Source organism: Clupea harengus, chromosome 8 (assembly GCF_900700415.2).
Source record: "Clupea harengus chromosome 8, Ch_v2.0.2, whole genome shotgun sequence".
Lineage (NCBI taxonomy): Eukaryota > Metazoa > Chordata > Actinopteri > Clupeiformes > Clupeidae > Clupea > Clupea harengus.
Window position 1 is genome coordinate 9,590,499 of NC_045159.1, and position 22,508 is coordinate 9,613,006.

Genomic DNA, 22,508 nt, shown 5'->3' on the forward strand with positions numbered 1-22,508 from the left:
TTTGAAAGAAGAACAATGAGGATGTTTTTGTATTTTTATATGAGATTTAAAAAAGATATGTATTTTATATTCTACTGTGTTTATGCAGCAGGCTTTCAGGCACAGGCTCAATAAGCTCTGCACCATGCATATGCATGATGTGACTATCACTGAGAGGAAGTGCTTAAAGATGGTGACCACAACAGTACGTGTTGAGGTTCCCCCTTATATCCTCTGAGCGAAAGCAGTCGTTCACACAGTCGTTCACTGAGTGCTTTGGTGAAGACACACAGGAGTCACAATGTCTGGTGAGTTTATTTCCCACACATGGAAACATTTCTTCAAACTCCTCTTGGTTGCTGCCACTCTCTTTGACATGAGGCTTCATTGATGAGTCTCAGACAGAGACCTTTACTTGGATGCATTTCAAGACGCTGTTTTTTTTTTTTTTTTTTTTTAATTTCCTGGTGTGTAAAAGACCTTTTGACCTTTAGGTCTTACACTGTTAAATTGGGTGTTGGCTGGACCCCGTGCACTGGTCTGATTTTATTGGAGAATAGCTGCCAAGTGACCCAAGTGCGATCCTTGAAGGGTTTACTTTTTATTTCATTTTTCATCAAGATGAGTTGGAAAACCCTGACAGTAAGTTTTTGAGTAATACCAGTCCCAGTATACTGATTTAATATCTGGACAGAAATGATTCAGTAATCACAGTATGTGGCCCTTGTGCTCTAGTGAGGTGATGGACACTTGCTTTCCTACACCCTTAAGACTTCAGCTTTCTGAATCTAACTCTTCGTAAACCTGTTCAGATTTAGAGTCATACAGCCATTGATTGATTAAACATGGATATCAATATGTGTTCTAGGATTTCATTTCTTTGTGAGCAGTAAACCTGCATAATGATTATAATACATATGATTTCAATGGTTTTAGTTGAGGACACCAACTGAAATAGTTACCCTTTTGTATTGGTAAGCTACTGTTACCTCCTTGGAGGAGGCGGGTAAGGGGCGCTTATCTCTCTGGAGCAGCCGCAGGCGGGCATCCCTGGCACTGTCCCTATCTGTGGCAGCCAGTGCCCGGCTCCCCTGTCCCGTGCAGAAGCTCCAGCCCGTCTCCAGCTCCTCCACTCAACCAACGACAGACGCAACGCCGTCACACACGCCGTCACATCTGAGAGCACTTTTTTAAACTTACACGTACTTCTCATTCATGCACACATACACAGAGACACTTAAAGATCTCAAAGTCACACATTCCCACATATTGTCTCAGTCACATCTCTCTCGCCTATTCACACACACACGCACTCTCTCTCTCACTCACACACACACACACACCCATAAGTGTGTGTCCCAAAATGAGTCCAGGTCATCTCTTAAAACCACATTCCTTCCCTTAAGATTGACTGTCTCTGTGGCTGCACACTTGTGATAACTCTGAGTCTTTCTATTGTTTTTGTTGCCCCGTTTCCCCTTCCTCTCTGTTAACAACTATCTAGAGCAAGACTCCAACATGAAGGAGGTTGCACTCCAGGACGCCAACAGTGACGACGGGTCCCTTCGCGAAGAGACGCCGATGCCGATAGCGGCATCGGCGGTGATGGCGGACTCTCCCGTCGTTACACAGCCAGGACTGGGGCGTACCACGACGACGGTCACTACCATCACACAGACAGGAGGGGACTGGAGCACGGGACTGTTCAATGTGTGCGGAGAGAGCAGCACCTGTAAGAGGAAACGCAACTTTTTGAATATGAATATCACAATGGAAGTGACTACAGAGGCATGTGATAGCAACTGATAAGCAGAACTGGGCGTAGCTGTGTTCGACCCAGTGAACTGTAAAAGTATACAAACTAAACGTTGTATTGCACTTTACGGTACTACATTTCAGGCTTTTAGGCTTTACGACTCCTGGGGTTTATAAAATATTTACTACTGAAATTCTTTGAGTCAGTTGCAAGTGGAGGTCAGGAAGGTCAAATATGAAAGGATCAAGTTCCACCAAACTGCATTAACAAACACACAGAGGCTGACAGAATGTTGTACCATTTCCTTCTTTAACCTTAAAACTTAAAAAAAAGGCAAGAGTCAGACTACTCACCATTTCAAAGAGGATTCTTCTTTATTGAATAACTATCTGTCTCCTCCTCCTCTCTCTCTCTGACTCGGCCTCTCTAGGTTTGATGGGAGCCTTTGTGCCTTGTTGTCTGGACTTCAATTTGGCCCATCAGTATGGCGAGTGCGTCTGTCTGCCCATGTTGCCCGGCTCCACTCTGGCCATGCGCGTGGGGATGCGGGAGCGCTTTAAAATACGGGTGAGTGGGAGGACTGTTCAACACATACAGTACGTCTCATGTAACATCCACTCCTAGCCAAAGCATCCAACAGTACAGTGAAAATATTTGGGAGATTTACAGTGTGTGTGTGCGTGTGCGTGTGCGTGTGTGTGTTGTAGTGAATAATATAGTTTAGTAGTAAAGCACAACCTAATCTGAGATGACCTCCAAAGGGGCGAGAGCATGGGCAGACTTATTATTTATGCCCCAGTCATAGTTATATGGTTATCAGTTAGCTGTGTAAGCTATGTAAGTATACTGTGAATAGTTTAGTAGGGTAGGGTCGCGGCTGTCTTCATCGAAGTCCGAGCTGGAAGTATATAGTATGCAGAATCCTCAATTTGGGAAGGCGTTGTTATTGTAGACAGTCGCTGCCGGTTGAAGTGCTCTGTACTGAGCCAGTGGCCAGCAGGTTGTATGGTGTTTCTTGTACCTTGTGCTGGAGTGTTCCTCTGTGGTGGCCAATGGTGTCAGCATCTTAAGAGTTAACCTCCCTTAGCCTTACCTCTAACTCTTGACTCATTATTTTCTCTGTAGGGGAGTGTGTGCGAGGACTGGGTGGCAGTGTGTCTGTGTTACCCGCTGGCTGTGTGTCAGATGATCCGCGAGATGAAGAGGAGGATGAAGACTCAGATATACCAGGTGTCCACTGCACTCGACTGCTCCTGAGACCACCAGCACACATGAACATACTGGTCACCAAACTATCATACATGACTTTCCCATTACCTGCTAACAGAAGCGCATGAGCGTTATGGTATAAAGTCTAACTGATTCATGAAAGATTTACCATATTGTACTGCTAACGCCTGTTTCAGACTTTCTGAGGTAAAAGATGATATTTTTAAAGTTCCTGCTGGAGGTCAGACAGTACTGAATGGTTTGGTTAGGTAGGCATTGTCAAGAGGGAAGGTTAGGTAGGCATAGTCAGGAGGGAAGGTGTAACAGAATTCCCACTCTGGTGGTTGCTCAACTGTCTTACCCATAGCTTGTGTTCACATGCATATTTTACAATCTATTTGCGTTCACTCCAGTTTCAATCCACTTCCAATTATGTGAATTTTTTGTTAGCGTACATGTGAATAAACAGTGTCCCCTGTCTATTACGTCTCTATCTCTCTCTGTGTGTGTGTGTGTGTGTGTGTGTGTGTGTGTGTGTGTGTGTGTGTGTGGGTGTGTGTGTGAGAGAGAAAGGTACTATCCCTGCAATTTTCCAAATTACCAGCAGAGGGCAATATGTCCTCACACACACCAGGAAGCTTACTCCTACACCCACACACAAATACACTGAAATGCACTGAGACTAACATACATGCACTGCATATTCATGCAATAACACCTGCAATCAAGTACAAAACACATGCGCATGTATACACACACACAAACACAAGTGTTCTCAATTAGTTGGTGCAATAACATGCTGAGTTCTCCTGAATACACAAAGTGCTCAGGTGGTACAGAGTGTGTGTGTGTGTGTGTGTTTGTATGTATCTCTGCACTACCCCATGGGGTTTGTGACAATCAAAACCAAACCACTACAGAGCAGAGAGAAGACAGACAGAAAACAGACAGACAAGCAAACAAACCGCTTGTTACATCAGAGTAGATATTCCCTATGGAAAAAGTCCTCCCGAGCAAGGGGCCACTAGCCCTCAGGAATACGACAGTGGAACACGAATGACCGGTCACCTCCACAAGGGAACCATGGCCGTTTGTTATGAGTTCGCATCACTGAGGATAACACACACAGGACTCGGTGTGGTGTTGCTGTTGGTGTTGGTGTTGGGTGGGGGGACTGCTGAGAACTGTGGTGCTGTGACGTCAAAGTGGTTGCTGTGGGTGTAGATACACACAAGAAGAGGAGGAGGAGGAGGAGGAGGAGGCGGCGGCAGGGTTTGTTATTTCCACTGTCAGTGCATAGCGACTCCCTCAGCTCAGCTGTGTGACGTTAACGAGGCATGGATGGGAGGGCCCGGGGTGGAAGTGGGGAGGTGAAGGTGGTGGCGGGGGGGTATTTGGGGACATAAGGGAGGACGGATGGTTTTGGAGACATGGTGCCGTGTCACAGTCCCCTAGGTGATGACTATCCAGAGCAACCAAAGCCTCCTGAGGTCCTTTGCATAACAGCACGAGATACAAAAAGACAGAGAGAGAGAGAAAGAGAGAGACGGAGAGAGAGGGGGGGAAAGGGGATATTTGAATTCATTTGTAAGCGGAGCTAAGCCCAAGGTCCATGTCTGAGTGAACAGCCAGGCCTCTGCTCCATGAAAGAGCCTTGAGCCTGCACTGCATGCTGGCATGTTTCACAAACTCAGCCAAAAAAGGAGAAAAAAAACGAAGGGAGTGAGTGAGCACTTGTTTTTAGTCTAAGAACCTATACACACATATCCACACACACACACACACTGTCTCTCTCTCTCTCCCCCACACACACACACACGGTCTCTCTCTGTCTCTCTCTCTCTCACATACACACACTGCCTCTCTCTCTCTCTCTCTCTCTTACTCTCACACACACACACACACACACACACACACACACACACACACGCACGCATGCACACAAGCTGTGGCCCAGTTACCTCTGAGCTGTCTGCAGCCTGTCTTCTGAGGCGATGTGTGGCTGCTGGCAGCCGAGGCTCTGTGCTGCTCTGATAGCTCTCTGCCAGCCTCTCTTTGCCCCGTCTCTCTGCCACCCTCTCTTTCAGGAGAGCCTCTCTCTGCCAGCCTCTCTGTGCCCCGCCTCTCTGCCAGCCTCTCTGTGCCCCGCCTCTCTGCCAGCCTCTCTGTGCCCCGTCTCTCTGCCAGCCTCTCTTTCAGGAGAGCCTCTCTCTGCCAGCCTCTCTGTGCCCCGTCTCTCTGCCACCCTCTCTTTCAGGAGAGCCTCTCTCTGCCAGCCTCTCTGTGCCCCGCCTCTCTGCCAGCCTCTCTGTGCCCCGCCTCTCTGCCAGCTTCTTTCTGCCAGCCTCTCTCTGCCAGCCTCTCTTTCAGGAGAGCCTCTCTGTGCCCCGCCTCTCTGTACCCCGCCTCTCTGCTAGCCTCTCTGCCAGCCTCTTTCTGCCAGCCTCTCTGTGCCCCGCCTCTCTGCCAGCCTCTTTCTGCCAGCCTCTCTGTGCCCCGCCTCTCTGCCAGCCTCTTTCTGCCAGCCTCTCTGTGCCCCGGCTCTCTGCCAGCCTCTCTGTGCCCCGGCTCTCTGCCAGCCTCTCTGTGCCCCGCCTCTCTGCCAGCCTCTTTCTGCCAGCCTCTCTGTGCCCCGGCTCTCTGGACCACTGGCAGCCCAGCCTGTGCTGGGCCTTTCTGTGCCCCGCCTCTCTGCCAGCCTCTCTGCCATCCTCTCTGTGCCCCGCCTCTCTGCCAGCCTCTCTGTGCCCCGGCTCTCTGGACCACTGGCAGCCTCTCTGTGCCCCGGCTCTCTGGACCACTGGCAGCCCAGCCTGTGCGTGGCCTCCGCTCTGGATCCATTTCACTACATTTTGCTCTGTGAGGTGCAGACGTGAGGGGAGATGCGTCAGGTTACTGGACAGGCTCACTCTCCTTCTCTTTCTTGTTCTTTCTTTCTTTATTTCTCTCTTTATCTCTCTCCCTCTCTCTCTCCGCCTCTCCCTCTAACTCTTTTCCTTCTCTTGGATTCAGTACATTGATGAAGGTGCCCATTTTCTGAAGGTCACATTGGCATAGCAAAACACCCCCTTAGCCAGTAAAGGATCTCTCAAGTCATTTTCTCATAACATGTTTTATGTATGTACACACAGTGTGTGAGTATACATTTCTGTACAAGAGCATACTGTGGATGATTTGTGTGTGTGTGTGTGTGTGTGTGTGTGTGTGTGTGTGTGTGTGTGTGTGAGAGTGTGTGACCAGCTGGGTATCTTTTTTATGTTGGGTCTCTCTCTGTAACTGAGGATATGGTTGCTGAGCTGCAGAATGGTTTCTCTCTTCCCTCCCTCCCTCCCTCTCTGTTCTCTCTCCCCCTCTCCCACCCCCACTCTCTCTCTCTTCCCCTCCCCTCTCTTCCCTCTCCCTCCCCCACTGTCAGTCTCTCTCTCCCTTCCCCTCTCTCTCTCTCTCTCTCCTTCTCTCACTCTCTCACTCTTCCTCTCCCCCCTCCTTTCCCTGCTGCTCCAAGCCCAAGCCTATCACTGGTCCCCTGTTTTCATCCTCCTTTTCCAGGCTGTGCAGGTAGGTCCTGCCCTGACTAATGCTTTCATCCCTCTCCATTGAAGTGGGTAGCTGTGCATTATCTCTTATCAGCGCATGGTGTGTGGGGACGCTGTATGTGTGTGTGTGTGTGTGTGTGTGTGTGTGTGTGTGTGTGTGTGTGTGTGTGTGTGTGTGTGTGTGTGTGTGCGCGTTGTGAGTGCATGCACATGTGTGCATGTGTGTGTGTGCTTGTGTGTGTAAGTATGTGTTTTCCCTGCTTTGGTGTTGGTCTAGATCACATGAATGCTCTTATCTCCTGAGAATGAATGCTCCCTTGCTCTCCCCTGGTGTTTGAAGAGCATTGTGTTGAAGTGAATATTCTGAACCATGAGGTGGACACTGAAGCCTTATGTGAAAAGGGCACATGATCTCAAAATGTACAGGCTATTTGGTGACTCCAGGGTAAGAAAAAATCGAATCAAATACAGAATGCAGACATACACACACACAACACACACATTCACTTCCTAATCTTCCCTAACCTTAATCACGGGCCCATTGTCGATAATAGAACTCTGATAGTAGTGGATGACTAACACAACCACACATAAACAAGGATGGAGACTATATTAAATCAGCTTGGAGTACAAAGCTTGTCGCACACCCACGAGAAAACTACAGTGTGGCATTTTTTCTCTTTTAGTCTCATAAATAGAGAGAAGATGAGAGAGTTCAATACAGTGCAGGCTATAAGAAAATATACTGGGATTTTTTCATCCAGACACACACACACTCCGAGGCCAGGGAGAAAGGGTGAGATGAGTAAAGGCATGAGGCATAGTGAAAGCGATAAGCTTGGTCCTGGCGGTTTTAGAGTTGAAGTAACTGCCCTTGAAATATGTTTTCTCATGCTTCTGTGCGTTGGAAGCTTGCAGAAGACAGAGGGCCAGGCGTCGCTATCAAACAAATGGCAGCAGATGGACTCTCCGCCTCAGCTTCAGAGGAACCCCTTAAAATAAAGGGAATGAAAGAGACTGAGCCGCTCCAATGCAGACGCGTAGGCCAAGAATCAGCAGGGGGTTGGTAGACCAACGCCGCTCCCACAACATTTGTGTTTTTGTTTTTTCTCGTTTCTATTTTTTGTTTGTTTGGTCATCTGCGTCAGCAGACACACTTGTGTAACAGAAACCTATTTTAGAGTTTGAGATACCAATATTTAAGAGAATATTCAGAACCAACCCTTTCCACTGGCTGTTTTACAGTCTCCTTGCATATAGTTCATGCACAGATCCACCGACTGTCCCTTCTCTTGAAACACCACATCACCATTACCATTACCATCCATTCATACATCCATTCAGTCATTTAATCATTCAATCATTGATCTGCTCACTTGTTCATTCCTTCGTTCATTTATTCATTCTTTGACACATAGACATATGATGATATGCAGAAAAGCAGGCTGGGATACCATTGGTACTGCTGGATGAATTAATACTTCATCTAAATATCCATAAATGTGTGCCTCAATGTAAAATATAACAAAAAATTATGAAAGAACCTAAAGTTGAAGTAATAGTCGACATTTTCATCAGCACAGCCATTATAAATAAATTAGCGGTAAAGGGGCACTAGCTGTGAGACTGTGTGAGCTGAGAGTTATATAGACAGAGCTGGTGACAGATAGCACGGAGAGCATCTCAGGAGTCCGTAGGGAGAGGTGAGCCTGTGGTGGTTGTTTGTAGTTTAGGTGTGTGATACGGTAAAACGGTTAGCTTATCAGCCGAAGGCATTTCGAGCTGTGCGACCAAAGAGTCGACACAGACCTCTGAGGATTATCCACATGTGCCTGGGCTTGGGCTTGGGTCCTTTTTAAGCCCCCTCTGCCCAAAACGACAGTTGCAGAACAAGAAAGAGTAAGAGAGAAAAAAGAACGGAAAAAAGCAGATCCCGTGGGTAAGAGTGCAGTGAATCTTCAGTCAGTGTCTAAGGTTCGGAGCTCTGAAGCTGGTCAGTATGAAACAGCAGTCTGCCTTCTCTTTTAAGAACCTTCACAGAAATGAATGGTCGCCCCCTTTTTTTTTCTTTGGATGGTTTTTAACCAGCAGACTTCTGTGCAGGTCAGTGCTGTTGTCACGGCCTCTCTGCTCTCTGCTTTCTCCGTTCTGCTTTCTTCCAGGCTCCTCGAAAGGCTTTTTGCAAAAATGAATTTGAAACCTTTACTCACGATTCAGCACAGCACCGCACCATTTCTAAGCATAAGTGCCAAAAATGTTTGGCTTTTGGGAGAGAGAAAAGTTGGCTCTGGAGACGTTTTTGGGGACATTGAAATGAACCTGTTTGTACTGGCTAGGTTTCATAACAGTCCCAGAGCTCATGTCAGGGGAGTTGTCAAGGCACAGCAGAAGTCTCTCCTTTAAAAATAAATAAACAAATAAATAAATTGCGCTCCTGCAACAATCTGAAAGTATGAGGCCCCTATAAATAGCATAGATGCTATCTGTCTCTTATAAGAGTGTCAAGTCATGGGAGCACGTCCAATCTAGCCTATTGTAACAGCATAAACATCTCCTGTGGATGACATGTAAGTCAAGTCGGATGAACAGACCACAATGGTGGGTGAAGAAGCGTGTCAAAGTGATAGATCCCAGGACCACACAGAGAGATAGATAGATAGAGAGAGAGTGATAGAGAGTGTGTGAGGTGGTGGAGAGTGGCAGGAGTTAGACAGAAAGGAAGGGAGCCGAAAGAGAGACGGGATGAAGCTTCAAATGAAGTGAATGAAGGGTAGAGCGAGGAAGACAAGGGATGTCAGCAGGAGTGATGAAGAAACAAAGGAAGATGCTAGCGAACGGGCTTGAGAGAAAGCAAGGAGACTTCAGAGAGCAGGACTGTGAGTGAGCAGTGAGGGGTGGGGAGAGAGAGTTGGGATGGGGGAGCGGGGCATGTGGGATTCAATTAGGGTGGGTTTGGGCCTCGGCCCCCTCTGAACCCGCACGCTCGTCTGAAAGCATCAGCCAGTCTGTGTGAAGTGTGCTCTCACAGCTCCGACACGGCGCTCCGCTGGCCTGAACACACACACACACACACACACACACACAATCACAAACACACACACAATCACAAACACACACACAAACACACACACACACACACACACAATCACACACACACACACACACACACACACACACACACACACACACACACACACACACACACACACACACACACACAATCACACAAACACAATCACACACATAATACAAACAAGCATACACAGACACCCAGACACACTCCAGCATACCCAGACACACGCATACAGGCATGCAGCACACACACAGAAGCATTCACAGACACGCATTCACACATGCGCATACACACACACACACACACACACACACACACACACACACACACACACACACACATACATACATACACACACAAACAGGATATTTGTGCACCATTGCCTCAGACCTGAGATGAAGACCTGAGAGACAGCAGCACTCCCGCCTGTCGCATCCATTCTTCAGGTGCAGTCGCTTCAGGCATCCCTGCCGGAGAATCACAGACAGGAGAACACCCCACATGCCCAACACACACACACACACACACACACACACACACACCACAGAAACACACACACACAAGTACCTACACCTACACTACTCATGCACCATACACAGACACACATACACACATACCCCATTTCATCAAACTCAAAAGTGTTCAGGCCTCTCTGCAAGCTCAGTAATGGAAGACATTGCCTAGTTATGTTACTGTAAGATTTCCCCCCAAGCATGGCCAAAGATGTCCCAGAGATGAAACTTGTCATCTAGACCAACTTATTTTAAGTTTACTTAAGTAATTTAAGTGTGCAGTGTGTAGTGTGTGCAGTGGTTTGTGTCCTCTGTGCCCTTCACAGACTAACAGCACAGGCAGGTGCAGCAGCATTGCTATTTCACAACATCAATAGTTTAACCCCTACTTTAATTGTTGCCCACAAACTCTGAAAATAAAGCCTGCAGCGCTTGCATTATTGTCTGCTGACACCTCATCCACTGAATTACACAGTTGTTAGCCTCGGCCTGGCCAAGACGTGGTGAAATCGGCTCTAATTAGACAAAATGAGTTGCCAGCAATCTGATGTCTGGGCCTCAGTCCAAACACAGGCGGCAGGGGCAGGGGCAGTGAGGAGGCCTATGGAAAATTGCAGAATGAGCATTTAGGGGTGGAGAAGGGGTGGCGTACGGGGGCGCTACAGAGACCAGGGGGCTTGGCAGGTATGCAGTGCTCACTTGAAGCGTGCTAAATAAATAAAAAATGACAGCCATATTTAAGATTAGCCCGCTCAGGCTGAGAGAGAGAGAGCCAGACAGAGAAAATATGACTGCCTATGGAGAATGTTGGGGTTTACTTCAGATAAGTGTGTGACCATGACTTAACAGCGTAATGGCGTAATGTAAGTCATGATGGCCAAGGATAATGAGATCCACTGCAGTGTGGGAGAGTGATTACTGCTCTCCATCTGCCATCATGAATGACAAGAAACCGTTTGAATCTGGGATTAAAAACTCACAAACATCTCTGCGTAGCGTTGTCTTTAGTTGGATGAAGAGATGATCATTTCTTTTTACTGGTTTACTAGTTCACATAGATTTTAAGGCTGTTCAGTATTGTCATGGTGAAAACCTTGCCTAGCTGTTATATATTTTGTGGGAATCTTTTCATGCTTTTTTGTGTGTGTATTACATGTAATCACCTGTATCACTGGACATCAACAAAACAAAAGATGCTTTAATGTTCAAAACAACAAAGCTCCTTTCAATGGAGTGACCTCTCAGTGACCCCCGGACCTTCTTCAAACCAGACCCTCCCCACTTCCATTCCATCACCGTGTGCACTCGGTTTTGTAGTCACAGTCGTGGCTGTAAAGGTCACTCTTACTAAAGGGGAAGGTGTGATACAGCGGTAAACTTTGGGATGCCCTCGACGGAAAAATGAATTTGACATCAGACTCGTTTAACGAACATAATCAAAATAATGAATAAAATCATAAAATATATGTTTTGGGGACATGGGGAAATTAACAAAAAGGGATTTCTTTCATGTGTCATTTACATTAACTTTCCCATATGCTGTAATATGCTGACCCACACATGTTGTATTCTGTGGGTTTACATCTTTTCCATATTCAGTGTTTTACTGCATTTGCTGGTAATGTTGTACATGACTCATTAATTAACAAATACGGCCATGCGACCAGAAAAACTACTGGGCAGGTGGAATTAAGGTGCTGCACGGACACGAAAAAACTATTGCACATGATTGCGAAGCCTGCATCGATGCAGACTCAATCAGGCATGCTGGTGGAGGGCCTTACAACCCACTTCCTCTCCCGCTAATTGGTTTAGGATGGCACTTAATGTGCCGGGCCCTCCACGTGCGCGCAGGGGTGGAAGAGGGTAGGGAGAGGGTGTGGGGGCTAGTTTGGAAAAAGCCACCTCTCTCTCTTCCACCACATTCACTTCAGGAGTATGGCTAAGAGACTCTCTCTCTCGTGTACTTACTGGAGTATGTGTGTGTGTGTGTGTCTGTGTGTGTGTGTGCATGCGTGTGTGTGTTTATGAGGATGTGTCTCTGTGTATTTGTCATGCTAATGCATTCATTCCTCTTCACTTAAGTGCTGTGTGGGTAGTTTGTGTGTGTGTGTGTGTGTGTGTGTGTGTGTGTGTGTGTGTGTGTGTGTGTGTGTGTGTGTGTGCTGGTGTCTGTGTGTCTGTGTCTCTACCTGTGCGTGTTTGTGTGTGTGTGTGTGTATGCAATTCATTTCCCCCATTTTATGGCATGATTTGTGTGCATGACCGTGAGCTCTTGTGAGGTGGTCTGCAAATGCATCCCTCCCTCTTTAGTGTGTTTCCTGATGATCCTCTGCATGCCATCGGCTCCTAGCCAATCAGTGTGAAGCCGAATAGGGTCTCTCTCGTGAATATTTCAGACCTGGGAGCGTGCGTCCCCGCTGCAGGAGCTCACATGGGCGTCTCCCTGTCTGCCTCTCTCACTCTCACTCACCACTGCCACGTAGACCGACCGCCTAAGAATAAATGCACATCTGCCAATTTCATCCTCAAGCGACACGCGACATTTGTGCTCCTTTCACATTCTTATGCATACAGGTGATAAATGAAAACTGAACCATCTTTGTGTGCACAGGCATATGGTAATTTAGGTGAGCTTTAATCGGAATCTGCTCAATCCAGCAGCCATGAAGAGAACTTGAGTATTAAAGCTCCCCCCTTGTCATTTTCTGCTCAACACATCGGTGACTTGCTGCCACTCGGGCCTGCAGCCTCGGCCCGTGTCTGCATCACTTTAATATTCTCAGAGTGTGCCGAGGTGTCACACACGACTAATTGCACACAGGGAGTTGGAGTCCCCCACACCATTAAACCTTAAAGGCTCTGCCACAGATGATGACACCCCGTGCAGGACATGGCAAAGGCAAAGAGACAGAGTGGAGCAATTAGGTGTAATGAGAAAGCGGTAGGCAAACATTGCAGGGGCCCGATCTTTACAAGCAGACCCGAGCATCAAAATGCACGGCCAACACGCCTAGCGGACATGAGTCCTGTACTTGTTTTTTCCCCCCCTTCAGATTAACGGAAAAGCTAGCAACCTGCAGTTGTAAAAGAAACTGTTGTTGAAAAAACAAAACATTTCTGGATACATGTCTTCTCACTCGGACACGCTAGCTTTACTGGTGCAGAAGGCACTCCTATGCATTAGCTTATCATGCAGACTCGAGGTAGCTGGAAGGGAAGGGCACAGGGAGGCTGTGCCAACACACGTGCAGCCATTAGTGCCACAGTAGACTGGGGACGGAGCAAGAGCGCTGCCAGGGGGGAGAGGCACAGACTGGGGTTTCTCTCAGTGTTCCACTGGACAACAGAAGCCTGCCATCATCCACTCACAGCTGGAGTCAGTGATTTATATACACACACACACACACACGGAAATAACCATTACATTTTTATGTGTTTAATTTAAGAGGATTTTTGGATACGCTTTTCTTATATGGGCCATTCTACCGAATTGGTGCAAAGTGTGGTCCCACAACAATAAAAACTATTTACAAAACAATTAAGTATTCAGACATAGATATTTACTAAGAATATGTTATGGTCTATTTAAACCCAATACATTAATTGAGATAGGGATAAGCTAAATATATACAAAATCATCATTTATAGGGTACTTTCTATTGGGAAGTAGCTGTCCCTAACCCTGGCATCTAAATTTCAATGTCTGTAAATAACACTTTTTAGATTTTTTAGATTTTTTTCGATGATGTAATTTCAAAGATCTTTACGATTAAGTTTAAACAGAACTTGGAAGATTTGGATTTATTGTGGGTTTAATTAAAAAAATAAATAAACTATACTCAAAAAATTATGTCCATAGTTTTCATGTCACTACCGAAACACAGGAGTTTTAGTCCATTGGCTGAGCTTGTTTTTTAGCCACACCCCTGCATTTATAACCAGGCAGTGATACTGCATCCCTATCCCTCATGGCTGAATGGTAAGTAGCTAGATCCCATACTTTTGATATAAATGTGTTCGAAAGTCTGAAAATCAGTCTGTAACCTTAAGAATTGTCACTACCGAACACATATTTTCTTCAATTGAGTAAACTTTTTGGGGTTTTTTGCAAAGTATTATGTTTGTTTGTGTGTACACCTCTTCAAAGATGTGTTTGTTAGCCATGTGCTTGCTAGAATAATTTATTTATGCTCAAAGTTAGCTAGAATTGTCACTACCGAAACAGTTACTACCGAAACAGTTACTACCAAAACATATGGTAACGTTTTGGTAGTGACATGATCGTTTCGGTAGTGACAAAATGGAATGGTAAGTAGTTCAATCCCATCATTTTGAAATAAATGTGTTACGTATGTGGACTAAATGGTAAACATGTAGATAATGCTGATTTCTATCTGAAATTGTTCAGGAGAGAAATAATCATAAGACACCAAAATGCCAAAAGGAAAAAGTGGAGCAGAGAGGCTGAGAGAATACCGACAGGGATGACCCAGTAAAACACCAAGAATATTTAAGGAAGGAAAGGGAAAGAAATAAGAAACGAAAGGAAGAAGGAAAGTTGAAATGTATCAGTGATTAATCCAACAGGGAGCAAAAGAAGGTCAGAAAATCATGGAGGAAAAGACAGCAAAAGCACAAAACATTTGTGTTTTTAATATTCCCAACCTAAAGCATGGTATGAGTTAAGATTAAGCAATAAGGTTGAGGAAATATGATACAACCTTGCAAACAAAATACTGTGGTCACTACCGAAACAGTGCAGTCACTACCGAAACACTGGATGTTTTGTAAAAAATAAAGTATATTGAGTTATCATCTAAAATTTTATGATACTGATTGGTTTAATGTATGTTCAATTTCATCAATCATCAACTCTGGAATCAATATGATCAGTATTTTGCATTTAACAAAGAAATATTGCACTTAGAGTTGGATGAATTGTATAAATTGAACTTTGAAATTTGGTAAAAAATTCATTTTTATTTATTTCATTGTGAAAACCTTCAAGAAATATTTGTAAAAATACTCTTCAGAGAAGGGAAGGAAACACAATCTGAACAGGTTAATAATAATATGTTTTTACTATAGTTTATTACTATGTTTCGGTAGTGACAATTTTTGGGAGAGGAAAAGCATTCCAACACATTCTGAAAATACAATATAAAAATTGACGGTTCATTTACTAGATATGTGTACTCTAGATATGGTACAATATATATACGGACAAAGTTTTGGGAATAAAACATACAAATTTTCAAAATATTTCCAACCTGACTTTGCACCAATTCGGTAGAATGGCCCATATAAACATTAGTTGTAATTAAAAAACTATGTAGAAATGTCCTACAAAATTGGCCTATATACATATTTATGAATTGATTATTTGAAAAAAGAAAATAATCAAACCCTCATTTTAGGTAAAGCCACGATGTCTAAATGAGTTTTATTTTTCATTAAAGGGCTTTATTGACAATTAGGAGTCTTTTGTTGAATTCTGATTTACCTACAGCACTAAATACTGATTATTATCAGTCAGCTCCTCGTTTTCGATTAACCTCTGCCCCGCATCCACCGTATTTATAGTAGGGATTGATTGAAAAGAAGCCACTTGCTTTCATCCACGAATGTTATCCTTATAATGTGAAATGAATTAGAATTAAATGAATACTGTCCATATACAGTAAATCACAAAATTGAGTATGCCGTTGAACTGAGGGAATCTTTTTTGTGGGGGATCGGGGTTTGGGGGCGGCGGGCTGGCTGCTGATGTCAGAGGCTGGTTTTACAAGTCAGAGCTCGGCTCCTGCCAGAACACATGAGCCACAGGAGGACCCCCGCCAGCTGGATTACTGTGTCCTTGGATCAAGCCCAGTCATGTTAAAACAAACTGTATATCTGAAAGGCTTCTACTGTATGTCCAGGGAATATTCTACAGTCTGTTGGTTTGAACTGTTAGGCTAGTGTGTGTGTGTGTGTGTGTGTGTGTGTGTGTGTGTGTGTGTGTGTGTGTGTGAAGCGAACTAAGATAAGAAAGGTTCAATATCACACTTTGGCCACCTTGGGAGCTTAACCCAAAGCCTGATTGAACTGCCCCCACTGTCTCGTGGCCGTGCTCCCCTTAATGCCACATTAATTCCCCTCTGATGGGCGAACGGGTTTGATATCATATAATTCTATCTGGCCTACACGTGAATGAAGCATGCACAAGACCTGCATGATATGACTGAAGCAAGGCGAGTCTGCAGAGGCTTCCCCAATGGGTCAGTTGATAATTCCCACCACGGACTCAAAGGAGCCAGCGCTAAGACAACAGTGTCGATGATGATGATGACTACAGTCTGACAGCACTGGCCCTGTGCCAAAGAACCTCTCGAAGCTGCTTGTTTAAAAGCCGATATTAAGACGAAATGGGGTATTGAAGCACCTGCCATATACTTGAGTGATGGTCATTATTTGATCCATAACAATCAGCGTAATGGGATGTGATACTTCTTCAGTATTTCGAGCAGCCAATATCTTCATCTTCATACCTGGGAGTTGTGTGGTGTGGCAATGTGGTGCCAGGTTGGGTCTTAATTTCCGAAGCAAATACAATTTTTTTTTACCAGGTTAAAAAGATTTTGGCTTTTAATGTGGATGTTCATATGTTACATTTCAGTTAGCTCTGAATATGGTCTGAAACTCTCAAAACAGTCGTTACGGCCTTTTTTTTTCTTGGAAGCACAGTTAGTCAGATCACATGCTGTGTGAAATGAGCTAATTATAAAAGAAATTTGAGAGGAGCTTGCAATAGTTGCTTGATCTATAACAGAGTGCTATGATGAAATATTCATGGAACCCATTACCATATTTTTGTCTTTTTTACCAGATTATATAATTACGAGAATTAACTTTGACAGGCGTCAAGTCTATTTTAAGTAATTGATGAGCAAGTCAGTTTCCATGTCTTAATAACGGGCTTAAAAAATAACACGTCTTGTAAAATATTGATGCTTCATCTTTGTCTCTGCTCAGCTGTTTCGCCCCCAAAAATACTCCCCTATCTCACCTGAGTCAGGAAAAGTGAGTCTATCTTTCTGTCCCCTGCAAAGCAAACCTGTTTTGTCAAGCTGGGATAAGCCTCTTACTCTTGCGGGCAAACAGATTACCAACAAAGTAAACTTTTCGCACCAATAATTTAGTGGCAAAACATGAATATTTAATTCTCGCCCTCTTGATTTGCTCACTGGCCAGAGATGGTGGATGCCATAAAGACAGAGACAGAGAGACAGAGAGACAGAGAGAGAGAAAGAGAAAAAGAGACAGAGACAGAGACAAAGAGACAGAGACAGAGACAGAGAGACCGACAGAGAGACCGACAGAGAGAGAGAGAGAGAGAGAGAGAGACAGAGAGAGAGACAGACAAAGAGACAGACAAAGAGACAGAGACAGAGACAGACAGAGAATGAGCTGCCCCGCAGGTAGGCTGCCTGTACGAGCCGGTAACGGAGCCGTAAAAACCTGCTTGAAACAAATCACCCACAGTGCATAATTCATGAAGCACCAAAAAGGGAAAAGAGGCTCAAGTCAGTCAGTAAGACTCACTCTTCTGGGCCAGTCTGTCAGAATAGTAGTAACTTCACGGGCCTCCCTCTCCCTGGGGTTGTATAAGGGAATGAATGAATGAAAGCCCTGAAAGGAATTTTGATTACCTTCTGCTCTCATCTGCTAATATGAACTCTTTTTGTAATATAATAAACCTCTCAGACATCTTAACATCTCTCTACAACCTACTTAATAGTTGGATGTTTTTGTTTTCATCTTTTGCAAAAAAAAAAAATATCACGGTGTTTCTCCTGTCTCTTGCATTCTGAATTTTAGGATTTGTTTCTATTGTGAAATAATTAAAACATAAAACTAAAAATGAGCACTAATCATGCTTAACATTAACCAAGCAGTTGCAGAACTAGCCTAATACTATCTAGATGAAATAAAAACAAAAGCACAGTCAAAGTAAGGGACCTGCCTTGTGGGAGTGCACACAAAGACAAAAACCAGTCTGCATATTATGAGGAAGGATTGTAAATGAATAGAATTTCAGTCTTCGGCTTTCAGTCTTCGGCTGTGATGCTCCAAATGAGTCCTTCCCTGAGAGGCATGCAAAGCAATTTCTTACTTGAGTGAGCCCATGGTTGTACACCAGATATGAACCCAGCAGGAAGTGACAAAATGGCTAAACGTTCAGATGGAATATTATAATCAGCAGCTAAAGAGATAATTGGTAGATTGATCTGGCTATGCATTGGGGTTAATGGTTGCAATTATTTCTGGTAAAATGGTTCTAAGCGGCCCCAGTAGTCTCTCTTATATGATCTGTCGATGTCACTGCATAATTGTATGATAGAGTTAAAATGCCAGACAAGATGATACTATAACATTTCCATTGCAGTTTGAAAGATGATGTAGAATACAGAGCCGATATTTTGAGTGTTGTAATCGATAAGGTGTCTGCTCCAGGGTCCCCTCACACACAGTGGCTCTAGAGCGGCAGCGTGGCAGATGGATGTTATCTAACCGAGAAAACCATCAACCCCTTTAGATTCCCCTCCCTGACTGCACCGTCGCCAAAGACAACATGACACATAAATTCACACAGCAACAAGTGAATCATTTGTATCGAAGCTGAGGCATCTTTTGTTTCGGGGCGGGGGAGAACGGGGGAGACGCACCTGCCTCCGTTCCCTGAGACATGATTATTTCATGCTGCCACTCGGTGTTGGTTTCCCCGCAGCCCTTTTGTGTACGCGACCCCGCGCTGAATAATTTAGCACGCTGCTCAGTGAATGATGGAGGGGGCTGGATCTTAAAACTGCAAACGGTGAGCAAGGAGCTCTCTCCTCTCACGGCACCCCTCTTCACACAGGTGAGCGAGACGCCTTGCAGCACACGCCGCTGAGATACTCTCCCTCACACCTAGCTGGAGCAAGAGAGAGAGAGGGGGGAGGAAACCACAGACATGGAGGAGTCGCACAGGAAGTTCAGCCCGCGGAAGGTGCGCTTCAAGCTGAACTCGTCGTACAGCGGCCGCGTGCTCAAGCACGTCTACGAGGATGGCCAGGAGCTGGAGAGCCCCGAGGAGAAGTACCCGCACAGCTTCATCCACACCAAGATCCCACGCCACCTGGACGTGGGCCAGCTGTGCAGCTTCACCGACCTACCTGAGCAGCCCACGGGGCTCTATGCGCAGAGGATCAACGTCTACAGGGGAGCCACCGGCTTCAGACCCCCGGCCTTCGGTGACCTGCCACAGGAAGACCCTAATGTGAGTGTTGAGGTGTCACTAGCTAATACCAATGTAAATGTATGTGACAGGTCAACCTGGAGATCAACACCTTCTGCCTTGTTATAAAAGCTTAAGGTTACTGATGAGTCTTGCCCGTTTCCCGAAGCTTGTAGGATTTTTGCAGTTTGCAGTTTGCATATTCATTGCTTTGCAAAGATGATGAACATTGAAATTGGTTAAAAAGTTAAAGGTAAATACCTAAAAGCCCCCCTTATCTTTACACACTAAGATGGACACACCTGTATAAAGCTAATAGACCACAGTGATACTTAACATTTGCATCATCTCTCTTAGAGGGTACTTTATGGTGCCCAGGATGGCAGTTTTGCTCAGAAATACTAATGTGTCTATCAGTTTTAATATTATTACATCATTTACAGGCGCAAGACATTAACATTTCTAGTTTATATCTTGGAAATATAAAAAAGGTTACCCATGGACATTTTAAATACCAATTTTAGAGTAGCTATAACTTTCCCTCCACCCCATGTGTGAAAGACCTCTGTAATTGGGGTGTAACATTCTCTAATTTCAGTCATAATTCATTACCAGTCATGCCCTTTGGTAGAAGAGGTGCTCCTGGAAAGGGGCACAAAAGAGGTTACTACTTCCCCCTTTTCACTGCCAGGTTAATACCAGAGCATTACTGGTCAACACCACACCACTGAGGCCTCCGTAAATGTTAGCGAGTTTCTGTTTCACTCTCATACTGACATAAAACATTCTAGAAAACCTTCATTAAGGCAGGCTCAGATCACGATTATATAAGCAAACCTTTTTATCTTCATGATGGAATTGGAAGGAAAAATCCGAGATGTCATGGAAAAAGTGTGTGTGTGAGAGAGAGAGAGAGAGAGAGAGAGAGAAAGAAAGAAAAAAAGAAAGAGAGGCAGAACAAGAGTAAACATTTCTTTCAAAAAGGTTCTGTTTTCTCTTTCCAGAGTGTCTGGATGATAAAACATGTCGTCTTCTCCACAGCTGTCCCTCGAGGCCACTCACATCCGTGGGATCAGGGCCAGTGAATGAAAGCAAGAGGAAATGCTTTGATCTCCGCCATCGCCTTTATTGTTTGCGATGGCGCACAGCGAGAGTGTGTCTCCGAGTGACCTTGATATTTTCCCCTCTCGTGTGTCTCTGCTCTGGCCCAGGCCCCGGTGCTGGACTTCGGGAAGATCATTATCTACACCAGTAACCTGAGGATCATTCCTGCACCCCAGAGAAGGAGGGAGAGCGAGGGCGAGGCAAGAGGAGCTGGGCAGGATCAAGGAGGGGGAGGGGAGGAAGCTTCTAAGGGTCATGGCCACCGCAGCAGGGGCAAACACAGAACTAAGTGTGGCCATGGAAACAAGGAGATGACCCCTCCAAAACCCAAGGTAGCCATGGTAGCCATCATCAGTATTCTAACAGGCCTGTACAAAAACAAACCCAAAATTGAGCTCTCTTGTTTTCTCTGCATGTGTTATGGTTTTGCTCAAGTTTGCTCAATGGTTCTGGGTTCAACTAGGTGCTGTTAGCAGCACTTGAATCTTGAGGCTTTTATGTGTTGTGTTCAGAATACAACTTTGTTGCTGTGTCTTCAAAAGTCTTCACTTCATTGCCTTGCTGTTGATATCATTCATTACTTGCTTATTGCTCTTCACTTCATCTCAGTTAGTCCCAAACTCTCCATATCTCTACATCCCCTTCTCACCACATGCTTATTCTCTCATTCCCCTCCCTCATAGTGTTGTCTTTTGTTGCCTCCTATCTTGTTATGAAATGAAAACGATTCTGTGCCTTAAAATCTATTTGAAACATTGTGACCATGCCATTTTGTGTGGTTGACACAGCAAAAATTGTGGTCAAGTTGCTCCTGAGAGACAGCCTACAGCTCAAACATGTCTACCCAGCATTTATTTGTTTTTTATTGTATGTCTGTGTGTTTATTTATTTGTCTGTGTGTTTATTCGACATGCCAGCAGGGTGCCAGCGGCTGTCTGCAGTGTGGAGGTTCAGGCTGTGCCCCCTGCTCCCTGTGCCACGGCAGCAAGCTCTCCATGTTGGCCATCCGATTCAACGAGTCCATGAGGGACCGGCGCTGTCAGGGCTGCTATCCAGAGGGCCTGGGACCCTGCCAGTCCTGTGCCCAATAGAGGAGCAATGGCTGTTAGAAAAGGCTTACCTCACTGCAGATCACGGGCATACTCTAAATGTGTCTGGGACAAGAGTAGCAAAAGAGGTATTTATAGGAGTGCCACACTAGTGGGAATGTGTTTATGTGTTTGTGAGGGTGGGTTTGGGGTGAGTGCTGGGGGATTGGACAGTGCGAGACAGTGCTTCTTAATTTCTCTGAAGAGAGCAGACAGAACACTGCAACTGAGGGGATGATGTGATTGCGCTCTTGCGAGGAGAGTGTGGACAAAATGACAGGCTGGCAGGAAAAATGGCCGTAAATGGGATGCTGATTACTGAGCAAGTCGTGACATTGGATACAGCGAGGGACCCAATGGGTGAGAAGTGGGTGTGCACAGGCACAACAGGAGTTGATTAGGAGACCTACATTGTTAAGAGGGAGAGCATGAGACTGAGAGAAGGACATCAAACTGGAGGGGGTAAAAAGGTTCCATCAAGTCATTAGAGTGATGTTCTTGTTATTATTCAAGCTCCTGTCATATTCCAGGAAGACAGACAGAGAGAGAGAGAGAGAGAGAGAAAGAAAAAGAAAGAGAGAGACAGAAAAGGGAAAGGGTGACTTGAATTCACTTTTAAGTGGAAGTTTTTGGTTTGCGCAAAGGGTGGAAAGGAGCTCATTATTTTTGTCCCAAGAATCCCAGATTAATTGCCTGTTCTCAGTTCAGTTTAAACGGAGGTCACATCAAAAGCAGACATGTGTGTCTTCAGCACTGTTGGAGTAGCATTTCCATTGCATTCACATTATACTGGGTCCATGGGTGTAGTTTTTTAAAAATACATTTCATTTCATACTGTTTACATACTGCTCTTCCACTGGCTATTCATACACAAGAAAATAACTATACATCTCTAACCGAAGAATGCTGATATTGTTCAGTGTCAATATTTCTGCATTTAGTCCATTTAGCCACAATTAGTATTTTGGTGGATTATTGAAAGACACATG

General features: G+C 45.0%; 2 protein-coding genes across 3 annotated transcripts; both read left to right on the forward strand.

Moving 5' to 3' along the window:
- The first annotated feature begins 40 nt into the window (after window positions 1–40).
- Window positions 41–3,424, forward strand: plac8l1 (PLAC8 like 1). 2 transcript variants are annotated; one of them, XM_031571779.2, is made up of 4 exons: window positions 41–287; window positions 1,484–1,711; window positions 2,166–2,302; window positions 2,861–3,424. In XM_031571779.2, exons 1-4 carry the CDS (start codon window positions 281–283, stop codon window positions 2,990–2,992), a joined length of 504 nt encoding a protein of 167 aa, XP_031427639.1. In that variant the 5' UTR covers window positions 41–280; the 3' UTR covers window positions 2,993–3,424. The 2 variants fall into 2 exon arrangements, with proteins under 2 accessions (XP_031427639.1, XP_012693199.2); XM_012837745.3 differs by lacking the exon at window positions 41–287 and adding an exon at window positions 316–1,352.
- Window positions 3,425–18,755: 15,331 nt separating this feature from the next.
- Window positions 18,756–22,157, forward strand: LOC105909146 (glutaredoxin domain-containing cysteine-rich protein 2). The gene is made up of 3 exons (XM_042708391.1): window positions 18,756–19,369; window positions 20,539–20,763; window positions 21,337–22,157. Exons 1-3 carry the CDS (start codon window positions 19,064–19,066, stop codon window positions 21,520–21,522), a joined length of 717 nt encoding a protein of 238 aa, XP_042564325.1. The 5' UTR covers window positions 18,756–19,063; the 3' UTR covers window positions 21,523–22,157.
- Window positions 22,158–22,508: the final 351 nt, after the last annotated feature.

What these genes read in the sequence shown, in the direction of transcription:
- plac8l1 (XM_012837745.3), top strand. An exon ending in GTGCGGAGAGAGCAGCACCT is followed by an intron (nt 1,712 to 2,165) that starts GTAAGAGGAAAC and finishes CGGCCTCTCTAG; the next exon opens with GTTTGATGGGAGCCTTTGTG. An exon ending in GGGAGCGCTTTAAAATACGG is followed by an intron (nt 2,303 to 2,860) that starts GTGAGTGGGAGG and finishes TTTTCTCTGTAG; the next exon opens with GGGAGTGTGTGCGAGGACTG.
- LOC105909146 (XM_042708391.1), top strand. Translation starts at nt 19,064, where the DNA reads ATGGAGGAGTCGCACAGGAAGTTCAGCCCGCGGAAGGTGCGCTTCAAG. An exon ending in TGCCACAGGAAGACCCTAAT is followed by an intron (nt 19,370 to 20,538) that starts GTGAGTGTTGAG and finishes GCTCTGGCCCAG; the next exon opens with GCCCCGGTGCTGGACTTCGG. An exon ending in TGACCCCTCCAAAACCCAAG is followed by an intron (nt 20,764 to 21,336) that starts GTAGCCATGGTA and finishes CTGTGTGTTTAT; the next exon opens with TCGACATGCCAGCAGGGTGC.